Genomic DNA, 20,395 nt, shown 5'->3' on the forward strand with positions numbered 1-20,395 from the left:
GCACATTAGGTTTACATTCACTACTGAGAACATTTATAATTCTGAATTCACCAAATAAGCAAGATATAGTCTTTTCATGGCAGAGAGATCAACAGTACACCTGCTCTGTCTGGCTTCATCTCCAACACTGAAAACAAAACTAAAACACGCCCTGCAGAAAACAGCCTAAAAGAAAGTAAAAAGCTGACAGACAGCCCAGTTCCACCTACACTTTGACATCACTGATAAACACCCATTTCTTAAAGGTACATTTCTTAAACACCCATTTCTTAAAGGTACTCTCACATGACACTCAGTACTGATCCTCCAACAGTGCAGCACTCCCTCAGTACTGTCCCTCCGGCAGTGTAGCACTCCCTCTCTAATGCTTCCAGAGGAGTGGATCAGAATCATGAAGCTCAATATTCTGGATTAGGACTCGATAACCATATTTTCTCTATCTGAGTCGACATTGAGGATTCTCATCGGAGAATCTTGCTCAGCTTCGAGCAGATCTACCAGCAGATCTCAGGGATCCGTGTTGGGCCCACAATTGCTCACAATTTACATAGATGATTTGGAGTTGGGGATCAAGGGCAATGTGTCCAAGTTTGCAGATGATACTAAGATGAGTGGTAAAGCGAAAAGTGCAGAGGATTCTGGAAGTCTGCAGAGGGATTTGGATAGGTTAAGTGAATGGGCTAGGGTCTGGCAGATGGAATACAATGTTGACAAATGTGAGGTTATCCATTTTGGTAGGAATAACAGCAAAAGGGATTATTATTTAAACGATAAAATATTAAAGCATGCTGCTGTGCAGAGAGACCTGGGTGTGTTAGTGCATGAGTCACAGAAAGGTGGTTTACAGGTGCAACAGGTGATTAAGAAGGCAAATGGAATTTTGTCCTTCATTGCTAGAGGGATGGAGTTTAAGACTAGGGATGTTATGTTGCAATTGTATAAGGTGTTAGTGAGGCCACACCTGGAGTATTGTGTTCAGTTTTGATCTCCTTACTTGAGAAAGGATGTACTGGCACTGGAGGGTGTGCAGAGGAGATTCACTAGGTTAATCCCAGAGCTGAAGGGGTTGGATTATGAGGAGAGGTTGAGTAGACTGGGACTGTACTCGTTGGAATTTAGAAGGATGAGGGGGGATCTTATAGAAACATTTAAAATTATGAAGGGAATAGATAGGATAGATGCGGGCAGGTTGTTTCCACTGGCGGGTGAAAGCAGAACTAGGGGACATAGCCTCAAAATAAGGGGAAGTAGATTTAGGACTGAGTTTAGGAGGAACTTCTTCACCCAAAGGGTTGTGAATCTATGGAATTCCTTGCCCAGTGAAGCAGTTGAGGCTCCTTCATTACATGTTTTTAAGGTAAAGATAGATAGTTTTTTGAAGAATAAAGGGATTAAGGGTTATGGTGTTCGGGCCGGAAAGTGGAGCTGAGTCCACAAAAGATCAGCCATGATCTAATTGAATGGCGGAACAGGCTCGAGGGGCCAGATGGCCTACTCCTTCTCCTAGTTCTTATGTTCTTTTGTTCTTATGTTCTTATGTACCATCACAGAATCAGTTTGATACGGTCAACATTTTGCTGAAAGCTCAAAACAACGAGAGTTTCTCACTGTTCACACACTTCCTTATTTTGAGTCTCATTGACACATAAACCCTTTCTAGTTAAATACACTGATGGAACAGCACAAGAAGAGGTCATTCAGCCCAAGCAGATCCTGTCGGCAGTTACTCCCCAGGCAAACAGTCGGGCAGGTCCTGAATGAGTAACGTAACGATTGGAATTCAGTTTCATTACCAACATTGTCCTTTGTTGATGTTGTCACTTTATAAAGACAGATGCGAATGATTGATGCCTTTGAAACATTTCTGCTTATCATTGAGATCTGGGTGTGAGGCTTAGGTCTGTTATAATGAATATATTTCTAATTCAAAGTGCAGAATTCTCTGATGGTTAACGCCATCAGGTGGAGAATCGCTCGTGAGGTGAAAATCGTGGCCAGTGGCACGTGCTCGACAAAATGCCATGCTCCAGTACCTTGAAAGCGGCATCAATGAATTCTAGTCTGCACATACAGTAAACGGCATTGGCATATCAATGGCGGGCCTGACTCGGTGTTTTCTGGGTCATGTGCGATGCTCCGCCACCACCGGGAGGAATTACCGAGGGCAAGTTTCACTTGTAGTTTTAAAAATCTGGAATCAGGTGCCATGGCTGATGAGGGAGTGAGGGTAGGTAGGACAGACAGAGGCACGACTGTGGGCTGCTGATCCTGCTGCTGGGGTGGGGGCATCTTGCCAACGCTGGGGGGGGGGGGGTGCAGCGGGGGAGTGACGGAGGTGACCAGCGGATGGGCCGTGTGGTTGGGGTGACCTCCCATGACTGGGATGCCAAGGCACGGACCGCCATTACGGTCACAGAGGTCCTTTATGCTCACTTGGTACAATATATCAAATATTAAATGTGGACTGAGCCACCAGGATACCTGGGCAGCGGGGTTCGCCATCATCGACGAGATGCTTCAGATCCAGGTGGTGATTGATGGGATGCATGTCACCCTCCGAGCACCAGCCCATGACAGGCCGGTCTTCACAAACTGAAAGGGGTTCCACTCGATGAACATGCAGCTGGTGTGTGACCATGAGTTGCACATCATGCACGTCTGTGCCCAAAAGTCGGGCAGTGTGGTTGACACCTTCATCCTGTCACACTCGATTGTTCCTGACATCTTTGAGGTGTACTCCTGGATGAGGGGCAGGTTCCTGGGTGAGAGGGATTATCAATAGCGGCCATGGTCGCTGGTGTCCACAGACCGCGCAGAGACCCGCTACAACAATGCTAATGCAACAACCAGGGGAAGTTATCGAGCCGTGCTTCAGGATCCTTAAGATGTGGTTCAGGTGTCTGAACTTTTTTGGAGGGGCCCAAAAGACCCAAAAGAGACTTTCCTGGCGCTAGGAGAGTCTCCCACATTGTGGTGGCCTGCTGCATCCTCCACAACATCGCACAGTACAGGGGCGTTGTGCTGAGGGGGAGGATGAATGCCCGGCCTCATCCGATGAGGAGGATGTGGGGAAGGGCGAGAATGGGCAGGTAATGGGGTCCAGGCAGGCATAGGAGACTGCACAAGGTGTGCACCTGGGTTGGCGCGCACGGGACACTCTAATTGCCTCCAGGTTCACCGATTAGGGAGCCTGGCCAGAAGACGCATTCCCATGACCACCCACCCTGTGCCACATCCCACCCAGTGCCTCCCAGTGCCCCCTCTGCAGCCAGCCCAGCCAATTCCTCACACCCTTCTGACAGAGCACCAATGGAGGCTGAAATGTTGTGAAGATGTGTTATTGTGAAACAGTGAACATATTCAGGTTTGTGCTCTAGCCCCGCACACTACACTGTGTGCTGCACCTGCGCTAACTTAACTGGTGTCTATCTTTCTGGCCTTTATGGGCCTGAATGCTATATCTAGGTGGATCCCTAGTTGGTATATCAGCAATGGAAGCGGCCTGCTGTGGTCCCGCCCTGTGACTGGATCCCCTTTGGCGTCCGTCCTGTGGAGCAACCGGACCTGGATGGGCCCAGTTGCTGCTCCGGTGTCCCAGGTGACGTGGTGCCACCCTGTTCTGCCTGTTGCCTGTCAGATGTGCCAGGGAATGGGGGGGGGGGTCTGAGGTGCTGAGGGGAGTCATCGGCACGGGCCTCATCACCCCCTCCTCCATCAGGTTACTCCTTGGGACAGGGGTGTGAATGGAGCTATCACCACATCACCTGTAGCTCCCTCGCCATCTGGTGTTTCCAGTCTAGAGGCTCACTCCCATCTTGACCAGGGTCTCAATGCTCACAGCCATGGAGCACAGGGAGTAGACCACCTCCCACTGGCACTGTACCACATCAGAGAGTAACTCTGCCACCTCCTTCTGTGACTGGTTCAGATCAGCCTGCACCCTCAGCCATGACCTGCTGTGACTGCACCAAGTTCTTGAGCATTGCTGCGAGGAAATGAGACCCCGCTTGGTTGCGGTTCCCCGTAACACGTGTGTTCACCCACTCCAACATTACCCCCACCCCCCCTCCTCCCTGGCCCGCTGTCTAATCATACGCCTTGTCTTGTGTCTTGCAGGACCTGCAAGTGATGGGGCGGGTCCACCTGGTTTCACCTGCCCCCAGCCAGTACCACAGCCGGAGCTCCCCTGTGAGCTGAGCAGCAGCCCACCGCCTGAGATCCAGGGCACTCCGGAGCTCGACTCCGATATTGACACAGATTTCCTGTCACTGCGGCTTCAACACTCTCCATCTCGATTGGGCACTTCAGTGAAGAGGCTCCTGGGACACTCTCTGATGCCCACCACACAGCTGATCCTTGTCATCAGGTGGAGGTAGGAACTCCTGAGGGGGTGGATGGTCGGAGGGCAGGCCAACCCGAGCAACTAGCTTCCAACCATACTGGTTCTGGAATACATGAACAGACAGTCCCATCTATAGTGGAGATGCAGTCACAGAGCCAGGGACTACATGAGGGGCTTTCGACAAGCATCCAGCACCTATAGGTGCAGCAGGAGGAGTCCAACCGTGTGCAGGAGAGGTGGTGGTGTGCACCATGCGTGCCGCCCAGGCCAACACCGCACGGCTGGCATCCGCGGTGGAGGCATTGAGGGCGAGGGTTTTGGCTATGGATCAGCTTGTATAAGGCCTGGGGCATTCTGTGCAGGCGCTGGCTGTGGTCCAGTACAGAGTGGCCAAATCACATGCAGCCACGTGTCAGAGTCGCCTGGAAATTGGCGCTTCTGAGCATGGCCCAGTCACAGCCGGCAATCGCTGAGAATGTGCCAGACATTGCCCAGGCGTGGCTGACATGGCACTGATCAGGGGGAGGTGGCCCAGCCCCAGAGCGAAATGGCGCAGTCACTGGCTGATATGACACATATTCAGAAGGTGGCAGAACAGTCAATAGGTGATGTGACGCAGTCCCAGATGGCGATGATCCAATCCCTGTGCTCCATGGCTGGGAGAATGCAGACATTCAGACATGCAGACACTGGTCGAGACAAGATGGCTGCCTTGAAAGCCGTGGTAATGGCAGTCTGTGCCTGGACACCGCCCCAGTCCCGTGGGGGCCACTCCGGCCACAAAGCCCATTCCCCCGTCACCCACAGCCCCCCCCCCCCCCCCCCCCCCCCCGTCCAGGCCTTGGCAGTGCCCCTCCCAAACCCATCCAGCCAGGCTAGTGTCCTGCCCGGCAGCTCATGGGCACTCCTTGTCCTATCTCCTCTCTCTCTCTCTCATCAGCCACAACGCTGGTTTCACGATTTTAAAAGCACAAGTGAATCACGCTATGGGGAATTCGGCCCAATGGAGGCAGAGAATCGCGGAGGCCCCAGAGTATATCGGGTCCAGACTGCTAATGATATGCCAACGGCGTTTACTGTCTGGGCGTTCTGGAACGCATTGACGCTGCTGTCGAGGTGACAGAGAATTGTGATTTGGCGTTGGAACTGATTCTCCGCCCAATCATGTTCCCCGATTCCTGCGTCGGCCGACGGAGAATCCCGCCCTTCGTTTTTGGATCAGAGAATCCTGCCCATGAGCTCTGGAATATCCTGTGGTGGTGAAAGGCACCATAGAAATGTAGATCCTTCATTGTTTTTAATTCTTAAGGCTTTGTAACTTTCTGAAGAGCACCTATCATCCCACACAGAATCCAATTAGTCTGTGAAGACATTGTCTAAAAGCAGCTCTGATCTCTCGAGAGCTGTCAGACAAGAAGCGAGCAGCGGGATTCTCTGTCGTTGGGATCGTCCGCTTTGCCAGCAGCACACCCATAGGTTTCTCTGCGGCGTGAGGTGGCTACAATGGCAAATCCCATGGTCCGGTTGCTGGAATGGAGGATTCCGCTGCTGGCGAGGCTGCGCTGCATGGGAAAATGCTGGTAGCACAGTGGTCAGCTCTGTTGGTTCACAGATCCAGTGTCCAAGGTTCGATTCCCGACTTGGGTCACTGTCTGTGCGGAGTCTGCACGTTCTCCCCGTGTCTGCGTGGGTTTCCTCCGGATCCTCTGGTTTGCTCCCACAAGTCCCGAAAAACATGCTGTTAGGTGAATTGGACATTCTGAATTCTCCCTCAGTGAAATCGAACAGGCGCCGGAGTGTGGCAACTCGGGAATTGTCACTGGAGCTTCATTGCAGTGTTAATGTAAGCCTACTTGAGACAATAAAAATTATAAGAATCGCGCCGAGATCTCATAACTCCTTTCTCTTTCAGATCTTGAGATTGTGAAACTGGTGAAATATTTGGGAGTGGACAATGATTGGGAAATCTTACTTCCTCCTATCACTTCTCCAAGGTAACACCATCGTCAGCTCGTACAGATATATGATAAATAGTGTTTATAAACGATCATTCTTCTTGAGCTCTGATTGGGAACCAATTCAGCAGTGACCCAGTGGACAAACTCACACCAAGTTCTATTCACCCACCACCCCTCAATGATATATACTGACTCTCTGTCTGACAGCAGAATTAGAGATGTGGGGGAGGCACGGTGGCGCAGTGGTTAGCACTGCAGCCTCACGGCGTCGAGGACCCGGGTTCAATCCTGGCCCCGGGTCACTATCCGTTTGGAGTATGCACATTCTGAATTGACCACACTAAACTGTCCCTTAATTGGAAAAAAATTGGATACTCTAAATTTAAAATAAAGAATTGGAGATACGGACTAAGTTACAGAGAGGGTGGGGAGGGGAGATGGACGATTTGGAACTTGCAGATAAGAGTTTTAAAATCGAGCCTTTTCTGCACTGGAAGCCAAAGCGAGTGAACAAAGAAGTGATGGTTTGAGCAGAGAACCAAGGATAAGAACTGGGGAATTAATTCTATCCCGACGCCAGGACTCCAATTGCAATGGCCTAAAATTTGGTGATTTTAGTCAGAATTTCCCATGAGCACAACACATCAGCTCCTAGAATAGACGGGCTGTTCAGTGTCACACTTCCTGTCCATACTCACCATGCTCGAAACTTCGATAAGAGTGCAAGATAACTGAGAGAGAGAAGGAAGATAAAGCAGTCAGTGGTTAAAAGTGTGAAATATTTCCAGTTCTCATGATTGTATCTGATCTGCTGCAAAGTTTAAATTTCACAGTCTCTGAACTTTGCAGCTCAGATGGAGACCATTGACTCACTGGCTGAAAGGGCGCTGAAAGCAGATTCAAGAGGAACTTCCAAAATGGGGAAATTGAACAAATACTTGAAGGCGATAAATTTACAGAACTGTGGGGAAAAGAGCCGGCGGTAGAGTGGGACAAATTGGATAGCTCTTTCAAAGATCCAGCACAAACATAATGTCAAATGGCCTCCTTCAGTGCTGTATCATTCTATAATCCGATGATAAAGACTCATATCTGCAACTCTTCAGATTTCTGCTGAAGTCATGGGTGTTTGGGAAGGACAGTTTCTGGTGTCTTGTTCATCTTTAGTTACCATGACAGAAGTGTATCGAGCTAATGAACCTCTGAGTTTCTAAAGTGCTCAGGCAATTGGCCGGTACACCCAGATCTGCACTGGCCTGCCAAACATTAGCTCTGCTGGTCATGAAATAGCTGCACTTAAAGATGTCGCTCTGAGATGTAACATTGCAATGCGCAGATCTTGCTTGCTCTACATTGGAGAATTAAGGGTTTCACCACGCAAATTATTCATTCAGCTAGGCTGTTAGATCTAGGCTAATGAAGAGAAGTAGTTGGTTCGATATTCCATTTCTCACTCAAATCCTGAATTGATTCCCCAATAATTTATCGGGACACATCAAATAAACTGAAAATAACATGACAGTTGTGCGTGACGGATTGTGCAGTTGTCAAATAATGGGGTATTTGGCAAACAAGTCGATGTTGCCAATGAAGTCAGAAGCAAGGACATAAAAGAGATGGGATCTAATTTTGGACGATGGCTGTGTCGGAACTTTATGTGAATTCAATGCTACCTTGGCTTATGCTTATTTTTTTTAGAACAGTACAGCACAGAACAGGCCCTTCGGCCCTCGATGTTGTGCCGAGCAATGATCACCCCACTCAAACTCACGTATCCACCCTATACCCGACATGCTTCATACTTGATGATGACTCTATGTAATTCTGGCAGATGCGTAACTAATTTGAATAAGACCAAAAAGGACTCACACGAACATGGACATACTGGATTGAATCAGACCATTTTCGATTATGCTTTTCTCCAGTTTTTGTAGCGTGGTATTATTAGGCTCGAAAATGTAGACAAGGATCAAGCACTGAATTTGGTTCATATGATTTAGTAAAGATGGTAAAGTGGCCAGGAGAGAAGGTCTGCCTTAACTCCAGGTAAGAAGTCAGACAGAAATCACCTCGACTTACAGACACGAGGGTACACGTTTTTTACAGTTTTATCACTCCTCTTTGCTCCTCCCACTATTCTGTAGCTAGCCCTTCCCTCACAAGTATTGTTTATTCAACTCAAGATCTCCATGGTAACACTATTATTCTTCATATCCGAGTAGTTTCCCGTGACCTTTAGAATTGATAACAGGCCATGACCCCAGACATTTGTTAGCCGGAGACTCCTTCATCCAACAGATGATCAATTGGTGACTGCTACCCCCCTGTAACAGGCTAGCACTGGCAGCCTGTATTCCTGTCCTTATTAGTTAACTCACCATGAGGCTCCAGCCAGTTTCACAGCAGCTTTGAAAGCTGTACCAGGTCTTTTTACTTTTAATACAAAGCATAGTATGGTCATCACTCGTAATTCACATCATATTTTATAATGCTTGATGTAATACAAATTATACTTAAGGTCAGACAAGGTGTGTCCTTAATATAACCATATATCCCAAATTACCATTTTTAAAGGTTATACAGAGTGAATTCATAACATAAATGCCTGGCATTAATCACAGTTTATAATGTGACCTTCTACATCACTCCCTACATATGTTTTAGTTAATACATAGTGTTGAATAATAATAGGTAAACTTGTGTCATTCCAAGTTAACCATATACTGTTTATTTATTTAATAATCTTTATTGTCATAAGTAGGCTTATATTAACACTGCAATGAAGTCACTGTGAAAAGCCCCGAGCCACATTCTGACGCCTGTTTGGGTACACAAAGGGAGAATTCAGAATGTCCAAATTACCTAACAGCACGTCTTTTGGGATTTGTGGGAGGAAACCGGAGCACCCGGAGGAAACCCACACAGACATGGGGCGAACGTGCGGACTCCGCACAGACAGTGACCCAAGCTGGGAATCGAACCCGGGACCCTGGAGCTGTGACGCAACAGTACTAACCACTGTGCTACCGTGCTGCCCGCATTAATTAATGCATGGGAACAGGAGAGGAGGCTGGGGGAACTGCAACTTTGGTTGATGGTGGCAAGTTTTCGCTTCCTTGGGATACAGATGATGTGGAGTTGGGCCCAGCTGCACAAGCTGAACTTGGTGCGGCTGGTGAATTTTAAGAGGTGGGATGTGCTGCGATTGCCTTTGTTGGGTTGAATACAGGCAGTGAAGATGACAGTGCTGCCAAAGTTTTTGTTTATATTCCAGAACCTCCCAAGTTTTGTTGATAAGTCCTTTCTTCGGAAGGTTAATGGCATGGGATGTGATGACCTGAAGTGCTGCCAGCCTTTTTAGCACCTCTTCTTTATCCATCACTATACTACTCAGTTGCTCAACACTCACATTTTAAATTTGGCCATTGTCATCATCTTCTAATTTGGTAAGGACAGAAGAAAAGTACTGATTTAGGACTACCGCCATACTCTCCATTTCAGTGAGCAGTTTACCCTGCTGTGTACGTTAGGTGGATTGATCATGCTAAATTGCATCTTAGGGTGGGGTTTCAGAAATTGGGTGGGAATTTGGGCCAAGGTAGGGTGGTCTTTCGAAGGGTCAGTGCAGAGTCGATGGGCCGAATGGCCTCCTTCTGCACTGTCGAGATTCTATGAGATTTTATTATTTTGAGGTTTGTGTGGGTGGGGAAGGCTCTGTGGGTTAGGAGGGTGTTCATGGAGAGGGATCAACGGGTGGGGGTGGGTCAGTTTAGGGGCGAATGGAGGCAGCCTCGTGTCAGGGGTCAATTTGAGGTCACTAATGTTGACCCCCCTTCCGTTCACGCCGGTCACATACTCCACGAGTCTGGTGGTGGTATCAGCATTGAGGGTTTGGAACCAGTGTCGGAGCACTTTAGATTGGAAGGTATGTCGCTGTGGGTGCCGATTTGCGACATTCATAAGTTTGTGCCAGTGGTGTTGGATGCGAGGATCCGGAGGTGGCGACAGGTCGGGATAAAATGTTTTCGGGATTTGTTCGTGGAAGGGAGGTTGGCAGACCTGGAGCAGCTGGAAGGCATGTTCCAGTTACTATGGGGGAATAGGTTTAAGTGTCTGCAGGTTAGGGAACTTGTTCGGAAGGAGATCATCTCGTTAGAAGCTCAGGTGGACAGGTCGGCAAGAGGCGAACAGCAGCGGCTGGTGGAGGAAATTTTGGAAGTGGATGGGAAGTATGCAGAGGATCCCACTCCAGAAGTCCTGTTGAGGAGGAAGGAAATGCACACGGTTTGAACTTCTGTCCACAGGGAAGGTGTTTCTGCTGTTAAGGCGGGCGAAGGGGGTAGTGTATGAATATGGGGAGAAGGCCAGCTGTTTGCTGGCGGGCCAGCTCCGCCGACAGGCGGCTGCACGATAGATTGTTGGGGTCTGGGATGGTGGTGGCGCCCGAGCAGGTGAACAAGGCATTTGAGGAGTTTTATAAAATGTTGTATAGCTTGGAGACCCCAGTGGTCAAGTCAGACATGAGGAATTTTTTGTGGGGGTTGGAGTGTCCTAGGGTAGCAGAGTAGGAGAGGGCAGGGCTGGAAGAGCCATTGGGGATGGAGGAGGTTTGAGCGGCGATTGGTACGATGCAAACAGGCAAGACACTGGGGCCGGATGGGTTCACAGTGGAATTATATCTGATGTTTTTGGATAGGTTGGCGCTGCTATTGGTGGAGATGCTCAAAGATGTTGTGATTAAGGGGGTAGTCCCGGAGACGATAGGACAGGCATCCATTTTGTTGTTGTTATAAAGGATAAGGAACCGGTGGAGTGTAGGTCGTGTAGGCTAATAACTCTACCAAAAGTGGATGCCAAGATTCTGGCCAAGGTGTTGGCGGTTAGGGGGGCTGGAGTGGTTAGCACTGGGACTGCGGCGCTGAGGACCCTGGTTCGAATCCCAGCCCTGGGTCATTGTCCGCGTGGAGTTTGCACATTCACCCCTTGTCAGCGTGGGTTTCACCCCTACAACACAAAGATGTGCAGGTTAGGTGGATAGGCCACGCTAAATTGCCCCTTAAGTGGTAAAAAAATGTAAAAGTTAAAATTTAAATTTAAAAAAAGAAAGAAAACAAAAGGTGTTGCCGGTTAGGTTGGAAGAGTGTCTTCTGCAGGTGATTGGAGACGATGAGATGAGGTTCGTAAAGGATAGGCAGGTGTCTTTTAACGTGCACCGTTTGTTAAATGTGGTGCTGTCCCCATCAGAGGGGAGGGAGCCGGAGGTGGTGGTGGCGCTGGACACGGAGAAGGCATTTGACCTTGTAGAGTGGAGTTATTTGTTTGCAATGTTGGGGAGATTTTGGATTGGGCCTAAGTTTGTGGCCTGTGTCAAGTTATATAGGGTACCGAAGGCGAGTGTGTGCATGAACAAGGTGAATTCGGGGTACTTTAAGTTACATAGGGGAATGCGGTCGGGGTGCCCATGTCCCCCATCCTGTCTGCGCTGGTGATAGAGCTCTTGGCCATTGTACTGAGGTGCGCAGATCAGTGGAAGATGATGGTGGTGGTGGTGGTGGGGGGGGGGGGGGGGGGGGGGGGGGATTTATTGAATTGGGATAACCTTCCCTATCATTGGCAGGCCGGATGCAGGCAGTGAGGTTGAACATTTTGCCACGGTTTTTATTCTTATTTCAGTGCCTGTCGGCCTTTTAGCCGAAAACATTTTTTATGGGGGTGGCACTGTTGCTCTTTTCGTTTGTTTGGGCAGGTAAAGTAGCAAGGATTAGGAAGAGGGTGTTTCAGAGAGGACGGCAGTCAGGGAGTCTGGCCAATCCTAACCTGTTGTATTATTATTGTGCAGTGAATGCCAAGAAGTTACAGGGTTGGGGAAGGGAGACGGAGGCTTTGTAGGTGATGATGGAAGCAGGCTCTTTTTAGGGATCGGAGTTGCGGGCACTGGTAACAGCATCGCTCCCGTTCGTCCCAGGAAAGTATTCGGGAGTCCGATGGCGGTAGCCACGCTGAAGATATGGATATATTTTGGTCGCACATTAGGTTCATGGCGGGGTGGATGTTGATCTGACGGAATCATGTGTTTGAGCCGGAGAGGCGGGATGCTTCGCTCCAGGGATGGGATGAGCCAGTTAGGTGGCGGAGATGAGGGACTTATTTTTAGAGGGACGATTCGCGAGTATGGAGGAATTGATGGAGAAGGTTGGAATTCCGCGGTGGAGGCCTTTGGGTATGTGCAGCTATGGGAATTTGCAAAGAAAGTGTTCCCAATTTTTCAGATGGTGCCGCCTTCGTTGTTGGAAGGGATGCTGACAGTGTAGTGATCTGCATATCTGTATGTACACAAGGGGTTAATATATAGGCATACCAGCTAAGTAATCATTAATGGGCAGCACTAGAGATGGATATAAAAAGACAGACTCAAGCCAAGATCCGTCTCTTCGTAAGGACAGTGACTAGTGACCAGAGGTAGAGAGAGACAGCTCAGTGCAGGGGTAGTTAATCATAGTTAATTCTTATTCTTTTATAAAATAAATTTAGAGCACCCAATTAATTTTTTCCAATTAAGGGGCAATTTAGCGTGGCCAATCCACTTACTCTGCACATCTTTTGGGTTGTGGGGGAGAAGCTCACGCAGACACGGGGAGAATGTGCAAACTCAACACGGACAGTGATCCAGAGTTGGGATCGAACCTGGGACCTGGGCGCAGTGAGGCAGCAGGGCTAACCCACTGCACCACCGTGCTGCCCGTTAATTCTTATTCAACCTTGTTCATTTAACATCTAGTATAAGTATTGGAGAGAGACAAAACTCACAGTTTATTTGTGAACGTTACTCAATAAAGTATTTGCTCTAATCAGAAGACTACAAGTGTTAACCAACTTCGAGTTAAAGATCATTCTGGCAAGAAGCAAATAAGTAAAATATATTGCACAAAGTAATATAACATTACTACCAGGAGCAATAATATAACATGGTACCAGGGAATTGACTTCAAATAAGTTTACTAAATAGATTAGATAAGAATTAGAAAGAAAAAAAGGAGAAATTTTGTGCTGGCTTTTCGACTTTGGAAGGCTTTGCTGCATTCGGATCCCTCGAAGAACAATCGACTTGATGGACCACGTTCAAGCTCCACGTCAACTAAAAACTACCGGTAATCTTAACTCAAAGTGGAAAGTTTTCAAACTGCAATTCCAAATCTTTCCCGAAGCACATGATTTGATCACCACTTATGAAGCTAGAAAAATAGCTCTACTTTTATCTATAGCAGGACAGCAGGCTGCAGAAATATCCAACTCTTTCCCTGATTCTGAAAGGGAGAACCAAAGCAAACTTGATGTAATATTTAACAAATTTGATGACCATTGCAAAATGCAGACAAATGAAATCTTTGAGAGATTCTGGTTCAGCAGACGTATGTGAAAACATGGGGAATCTTTCATCAGTTTTGTCACCGATTTAAAATTACTGGCACAAACTTGCAGCTGTGCAGATCTGCACAATTCTCCAATCAGAGACCAGGGGTTGGATTCTCCGCCCCCGCCGGCTGCCGAGTTCTCCGGCGCCGGGGATTTGGCGGGGGCGGAAATCGCTCCGGTCGGGGGGCCATTGGCAGCGGCCCCCTCGGCGATGCTCCGGCCCGCGATGGGCCTATTGGCCGCCCGTTTTCGGCCGGTCCCGCCGGCATATGTTACGACAGGTACTTACCGGCAGGACCTGGCTCCGCGGGCGGCCTCGGGGAGGGGGGGGGCCGCGGGGGGATCTGGCCCTGGGTGTTCCCACATGGTGGCCTGGCCCGCGAGCGGAACCCACCGATCTACGGGTGGGCCTGTGCCGTGGTGGCACTCTATTCCTCCGCTTCGGGCGCTATAACAGTCCGCGATGGCCGATGCGGAGATGACCCCCTTGGCACACGCGCTGGGATGACACCAGCACACCCTGGTGCTCCTGCGCAGGCGCCAACTCGCACCGGTCAGCGGAGGCCCTTCGGCGCAGGTTGGCGTGGCGCCAAGCCCCTTCCTTGCCGGCCGGCGCAGCTCAAACCACTCCCGCGCTTCTGGATTCCGCATCTTCAGGGTGGCCCGACCCCGGAGTGGTAACACGCCATTTCTTCGCGCCAGAGTTGCCCGTCTCGCCGGTTTTTGAAGAATCCCACCTCAGATTGTACATGGATTATGTGATGAGTGCCTCCGAGAATCATTGTTAAAACAGCAAGATTTAAAGCTGAAAATCTGAATTCAAACGTGTTCATCTCACGAACAAAGTGAAAACCAATATAATGAGTTTTACGACCATGAAAAGGGCCCACAAGTCCACCACGAGGTTGAGGCTGTTAAAATGGTGTCGCAGGCAGCCAAGAAGCACATTTCAAACGACAGCTGTCCTGTGTGTGCACACTCCATCCGGGACATATGCACTTTGCACAAAAATGCGAGACTGAAGAAAAGGCGTCTGCGCATGCGCGAACTTGTTTAATGCATCAGAGAGACGATGTCATGACATGCCACCAATGTGGCAACGCCCACTTAAAAGGGTAATGTCCGACTCAAGGCAAACAATGTTTAAAGTGTGTAAAACTCAATCACTATGCCTCACAATGCAGATCTGCAGTGCAATTTAAAACTCCGAAACCAAAACAAAGGAACATCAACGTTCGCAGTGTGGATTCATCGGAGCATAAAAAATCCGAATACAATTATTCTTCAGAAGAGGACAATTACTCATTAGAAAACAAGCCTTTTGTGGGAAAAATTGAAAAAAGTGAGGAACTTAAAGCAACGACCAGCACTCCCCAATGATCGACTCTAGCAATGAATGGACTTCAACAATGCAAGTTAACCATTTTCCAATACTGTTCAAGCTTGACACTGTGGCTTCAGCCAACCTGCTAACAAGCAAAGTTCTCCACTATATTCCAGGAGAACATGAGAACATATAGCAGCGGGAGTTCAGAGACAGACAGCCCAGAAAGCGGTGGGAGTTCAGAGACAGAGGGAGCCCATAAAGCAGCGGGAGTTCAGAGACAAAGAGCCCAGAAAGCGGCGGGAGTTCAGAGACAGAGGGAGCCCATAAAGCAGCGGGAGTTCAGAGACAGAGAGCCCAGAAAGCGGCGGGAGTTCAGAGACAGAGGGAGCCCATAAAGCAGCGGGAGTTCAGAGACAGAGAGCCCAGAAAGCGGCGGGAGTTCAGAGACAGAGGGAGCCCATAAAGCAGCGGGAGTTCAGAGACAGAGAGCCCAGAAAGCGGCGGGAGTTCAGAGACAGAGAGCCCAGAAAGCGGCGGGAGTTCAGAGACAGAGGGAGCCCATAAAGCAGCGGGAGTTCAGAGACAGAGGGAGCCCATAAAGCAGCGGGAGTTCAGAGGGACACAGGATAAAAGAGCGCGAGGAGAGCGGCAGTGAGTCAGTGAAAGAGCGCGAGGGGACACATTGAGAGCGGCGGGGTGCCAGTGGGAGCAAAGATAATATAAGGCGGGAACCGGAAGTACGACCCGCGGACTTCTGGGAAGGATTTTCTCCTAGCCAATAAATTCTGGTGGAGAGGATACCCGAGACACTACACGTGTAGTGTCTCCCACCCGCCCTCCTCCTCTAACCTAATAATAAGACCCATTGGTGTGAGCAGGTAAGTGCTATATTATATTATTATTTTTTATTTGTTTTATATTTGTTTACCAGAACTTGGTTGAAATTAAGTGGGATGGCAGGGAAGGCAGTGCAATGTTCCTCCTGCAGGGTGTTTGAGGTGAGGGATGCCATTAGTGTCCCTGCTGATTTTACCTGCAGGAAGTGCAGCCAGCTCCAGCTCCTACAAGACCAAGTTACTGGAGCTGGAGTTGGATGAACTTCGGATCATTCGGGAGGCAGAGGTGGTCATAGATAGGAGCTTCAGGGAAGTAGTTACACCAAAGACTGGAGATAGATGGGTAACTGTAAGAGGGACTGGGAAGAAGCAGTCAGTGCAGGGACCCCCTGCGGTCGTTCCCCTGAGTAACAAGTATACCGTTTTGGATACTTGTGGGGGGGGACGACTTACCAGGGGTAAGCCATGGGGTGCGGGACTCTAGCACGGAGTCTGTCCCTGTTGCTCAGAAGGGAAGGGGGGAGAGGAGCAGAGCATTAGTAATTGGGGACTCAATAGTCAGGGGCACAGATAGGAGATTTTGTGGGAGCGAGAGAGACTCACGTTTGGTATGTTGCCTCCCAGGTGCAAGGGTAAGTGATGTCTCAGATCGTGTTTGTCGGGTCCTTAAGGGGGAGGGGGATCAGCCCCAAGTCGTAGTCCACATTGGCACTAATGACATAGGTAGGAAAGGGGACAAGGATGTCAGGCAGGCCTTTAGGGAGCTAGGATGGAAGCTCAGAGCGAGAACAAACAGAGTTGTTATCTCTGGGTTGTTGCCCGTGCCACGTGATAGTGAGACTAGGAATAGGGAGAGAGAGCAATTAAACACGTGGCTACAGGGATGGTGCAGGCGGGAGGGATTCAGATTTCTGGATAACTGGGGCTCTTTCTGGGGAAGGTGGGACCTCTATAGACAGGATGGTCTACATCTGAACCTAAGGGGCACCAATATCCTGGGGGGGAGATTTGTTAGTACTCTTTGGGGGGGTTTAAACTAATTCAGCAGGGGCATGGGAACCTGGATTGTAGTTTTTGGGTGCGAGAGATTGAGAGTAGAGAGGTCAGGAGCACAGATTTGACTTCGCAGGAGGGCGGCAGTGTTCAGGTCGGTGGTTTGAAGTGTGTCTATTTCAATGCCAGGAGTATACGAAATAAGGTAGGGGAACTGGCAGCATGGGTTGGTACCTGGGACTTCGATGTTGTGGCCATTTCAGAGACATGGATAGAGCAGGGACAGGAATGGTCGTTTCAGGTTCCGGGGTTTAGGTGCTTTAGTAAGGTCAGAGAAGGGGGCAAAAGAGGGGGAGGTGTGGCGCTGCTAGTCAAGGACAGTATTACGGTGGCAGAAAGGATGCAAGATGGGGACTCTTCTTCCGAGGTAGTATGGGCTGAGGTTAGAAACAGGAAAGGAGAGGTCACACTGCTGGGAGTTTTCTGTAGGCCACCTAATAGTTCTAGAGATGTAGAGGAAAGGATGGCGAAGATGATTCTGGAAAAGAGCGAAAGTAACAGGGTAGTTGTTATGGGAGACTTTAACTTTCCTAATATTGACTGGAAAAGATATAGTTCGAGTACATTGGATGGGTCGTTCTTTGTACAATGTGTGCAGGAGGGTTTTCTGACACAATATGTTGACAGGCCAACAAGAGGTGAGGCCACTTTGGATTTGGTTTTGGGTAATGAACCAGGCCAGGTGTTAGATCTGGAGGTAGGTGAACACTTTGGAGACAGTGACCACAATTCGGTGACCTTTACATTAGTGATGGAAAGGGATAAGTATACCCCGCAGGGCAAGAGTTATAGCTGGGGGAAGGGCAATTATGATGCCATTAGACATGACTTAGGATGTGTAGGTTGGAGAAGTAGGCTGCAAGGGTTGGGCACACTGGATATGTGGAGCTTGTTCAAGGAACAGCTATTGCGTGTTCTTGATCAGTACGTACCAGTCCGACAGGGAGGAAAGGGTAGAGCGAGGGAACCGTGGTTTACCAAAGAAGTGGAATCTCTTGTTAAGAGGAAGAAGGAGGCCTATGTGAAGATGAGGAGTGAAGTTTCAGTTGGGGCGCTTGATAGTTACAAGGAAGCGAGGAAGGATCGAAAGAGAGAGCTAAGACGAGCAAGGAGGGGACATGAGAAGTCTTTGGCAGGTAGTATCAAGGAAAACCCAAAAGCTTTCTATAGGTATGTCAGGAATAAAAGAATGACAAGGGTAAGAGTAGGGCCAGTCAAGGACAGTGGTGGGAAGTTGTGTGTGGAGGCTGAGGAGATAAGCGAGATACTAAATGAATACTTTTCGTCAGTATTCACTCAGGAAAAAGATAATATTGTGGAGGAGAATGCTGAGACCCAGGCTATTAGAATAGATGGCATTGAGGTGCGTAGGGAAGAAGTGTTGGCAATTCTGGACAAGGTGAAAATAGATAAGTCCCCGGGGCCGGATGGGATTTATCCTAGGATTCTCTGGGAAGCCAGGGAAGAGATTGCTGAGCCTTTGGCTTTGATTTTTAGGTCATCATTGGCTACAGGAATAGTGCCAGAGGACTGGAGGATAGCAAATGTGGTCCCTTTGTTCAAGAAGGGGAGTAGAGATAACCCCGGTAACTATAGGCCGGTGAGCCTAACATCTGTGGTGGGTAAAGTCTTGGAGAGGATTATAAAAGATACGATTTATAATCATCTAGATAGGAATAATATGATTAGGGATAGTCAGCATGGTTTTGTGAAGGGTAGGTCATGCCTCACAAACCTTATCGAGTTCTTTGAGAAGGTGACTGAACAGGTGGATGAGGGTAAAGCAGTTGATGGGGTGTATATGGATTTCAGTAAAGCGTTTGATAAGGTTCCCCACGGTCGGCTATTGCAGAAAATACGGAGGCTGGGGATTGAGGGTGATTTAGAGATGTGGATCAGAAATTGGCTAATTGAAAGAAGACAGAGAGTGGTGGTTGATGGGAAATGTTCAGAATGGAGTTCAGTTACGAGTGGCGTACCACAAGGATCTGTTCTGGGGCCATTGCTGTTTGTCATTTTTATAAATGACCTAGAGGAGGGCGCAGAAGGATGGGTAAGTAAATTTGCAGACGACACTAAAGTCGGTGGAGTTGTAGACAGTGCGGAAGGATGTTGCAGGTTACAGAGGGACACAGATAAGCTGCAGAGCTGGGCTGAGAGGTGGCAAATGGAGTTTAATGTGGAGAAGTGTGAGGTGATTCACTTTGGAAAGAATAACAGGAATAAGGAATATTTGGCTAATGGTAAAATTCTTGGTAGTGTGGATGAGCAGAGGGATCTCGGTGTCCATGTACATAGATCCCTGAAAGTTGCCACCCAGGTTGATAGGGTTGTGAAGAAGGCCTATGGTGTGATGGCCTTTATTGGTAGAGGGATTGAGTTCCGGAGCCATGAGGTCATGTTGCAGTTGTACAAAACTCTAGTACGGCCGCATTTGGAGTATTGCGTACAGTTCTGGTCGCCTCATTATAGGAAGGACGTGGAAGCTTTGGAACGGGTGCAGAGGAGATTTACCAGGTTGTTGCCTGGTATGGAGGGAAAACCTTATGAGGAAAGGCTGATGGACTTGAGGTTGTTTTCGTTAGAGAGAAGAAGGTTAAGAGGTGACCTAATAGAGGCATACAAATGATCAGAGGGTTAGATAGGGTGGACAGCGAGAGCCTTCTCCCGCGGATGGAGGTGGCTAGCACGAGGGGACATAGCCTTAAATTGAGGGGTAATAGATATAGGACAGAGGTCAGAGGTGGGTTTTTTTACGCAAGAGTGGTGAGGCTGTGGAATGCCCTACCTGCAACAGTAGTGAACTCGCCAACATTGAGGGCATTTAAAAGTTTATTGGATAAGCATATGGATGATAAGGGCATAGTGTAGGTTAGATGGCCTTTAGTTTTTTCCATGTCGGTGCAACATTGAGGGCCGAAGGGCCTGTACTGCGCTGTATCGTTCTATGTTCTATGTTCTATGAGATAATACCTGCTGCATGTAGGCTGAAAGACTACAATGGTAATCAGATCACATCAATGGGATTGTGCCATCTTCAAGTCAAAAACTTTAATTTGTGGAAAACGACAAATCATCACTGTTAGGTGCTCAGGCTTGCAAAGATTTGCGGCTTGTTCAACAAATTTTTATGAATACTCAGGATACATCACGCATGGAAGATGAAAACCAGCAGATGCATCAAGAATACCCTGACGTATTTAAAGTTATGGGCACTTTACCTGACCAGTACAAGATTTTGCTAAAAAGAGATGCAACACCTGTAATTCATCTGCCTAGGAAGGTTCCAGCTCCTTTGCGAGAGAGGTTGAAATTAGCATTTGAAAGGCTGCAGTCACAAGGAATCATCTCTCGAGTCACGCAGCCGACTGACTGGGTCAATCCTCTAGTATGTGTTCAGAAACCATCTGGAGATCTTCGAATCTGTTAGATCCAAAGGATTACTGAACAAAAACATTTGTAGGAA

The 20,395-nt window shown here is 48.6% G+C and overlaps 1 protein-coding gene across 2 annotated transcripts in view; it reads left to right on the top strand.

Annotated features, from left to right (window-relative positions):
• LOC119975258 (myelin-associated glycoprotein-like) overlaps positions 1-20,395 on the top strand; it is a 91,600-nt gene that overhangs the window by 3,425 nt on the left and 67,780 nt on the right. Inside the window, exons 2-3 of one of the 2 annotated variants that reach the window (XM_038814947.1) lie at positions 4,117-4,372; positions 6,255-6,336. In XM_038814947.1, the coding sequence (XP_038670875.1) occupies positions 6,297-6,336 (40 nt within the window). In that variant the 5' untranslated portion in view covers positions 4,117-4,372; positions 6,255-6,296. The remainder of the gene's footprint in view (positions 1-4,116; positions 4,373-6,254; positions 6,337-20,395) is intronic. The other variant, XM_038814948.1, reaches the window with a different exon arrangement.

This window comes from Scyliorhinus canicula, chromosome 12, assembly GCF_902713615.1.
Source record: "Scyliorhinus canicula chromosome 12, sScyCan1.1, whole genome shotgun sequence".
Lineage (NCBI taxonomy): Eukaryota > Metazoa > Chordata > Chondrichthyes > Carcharhiniformes > Scyliorhinidae > Scyliorhinus > Scyliorhinus canicula.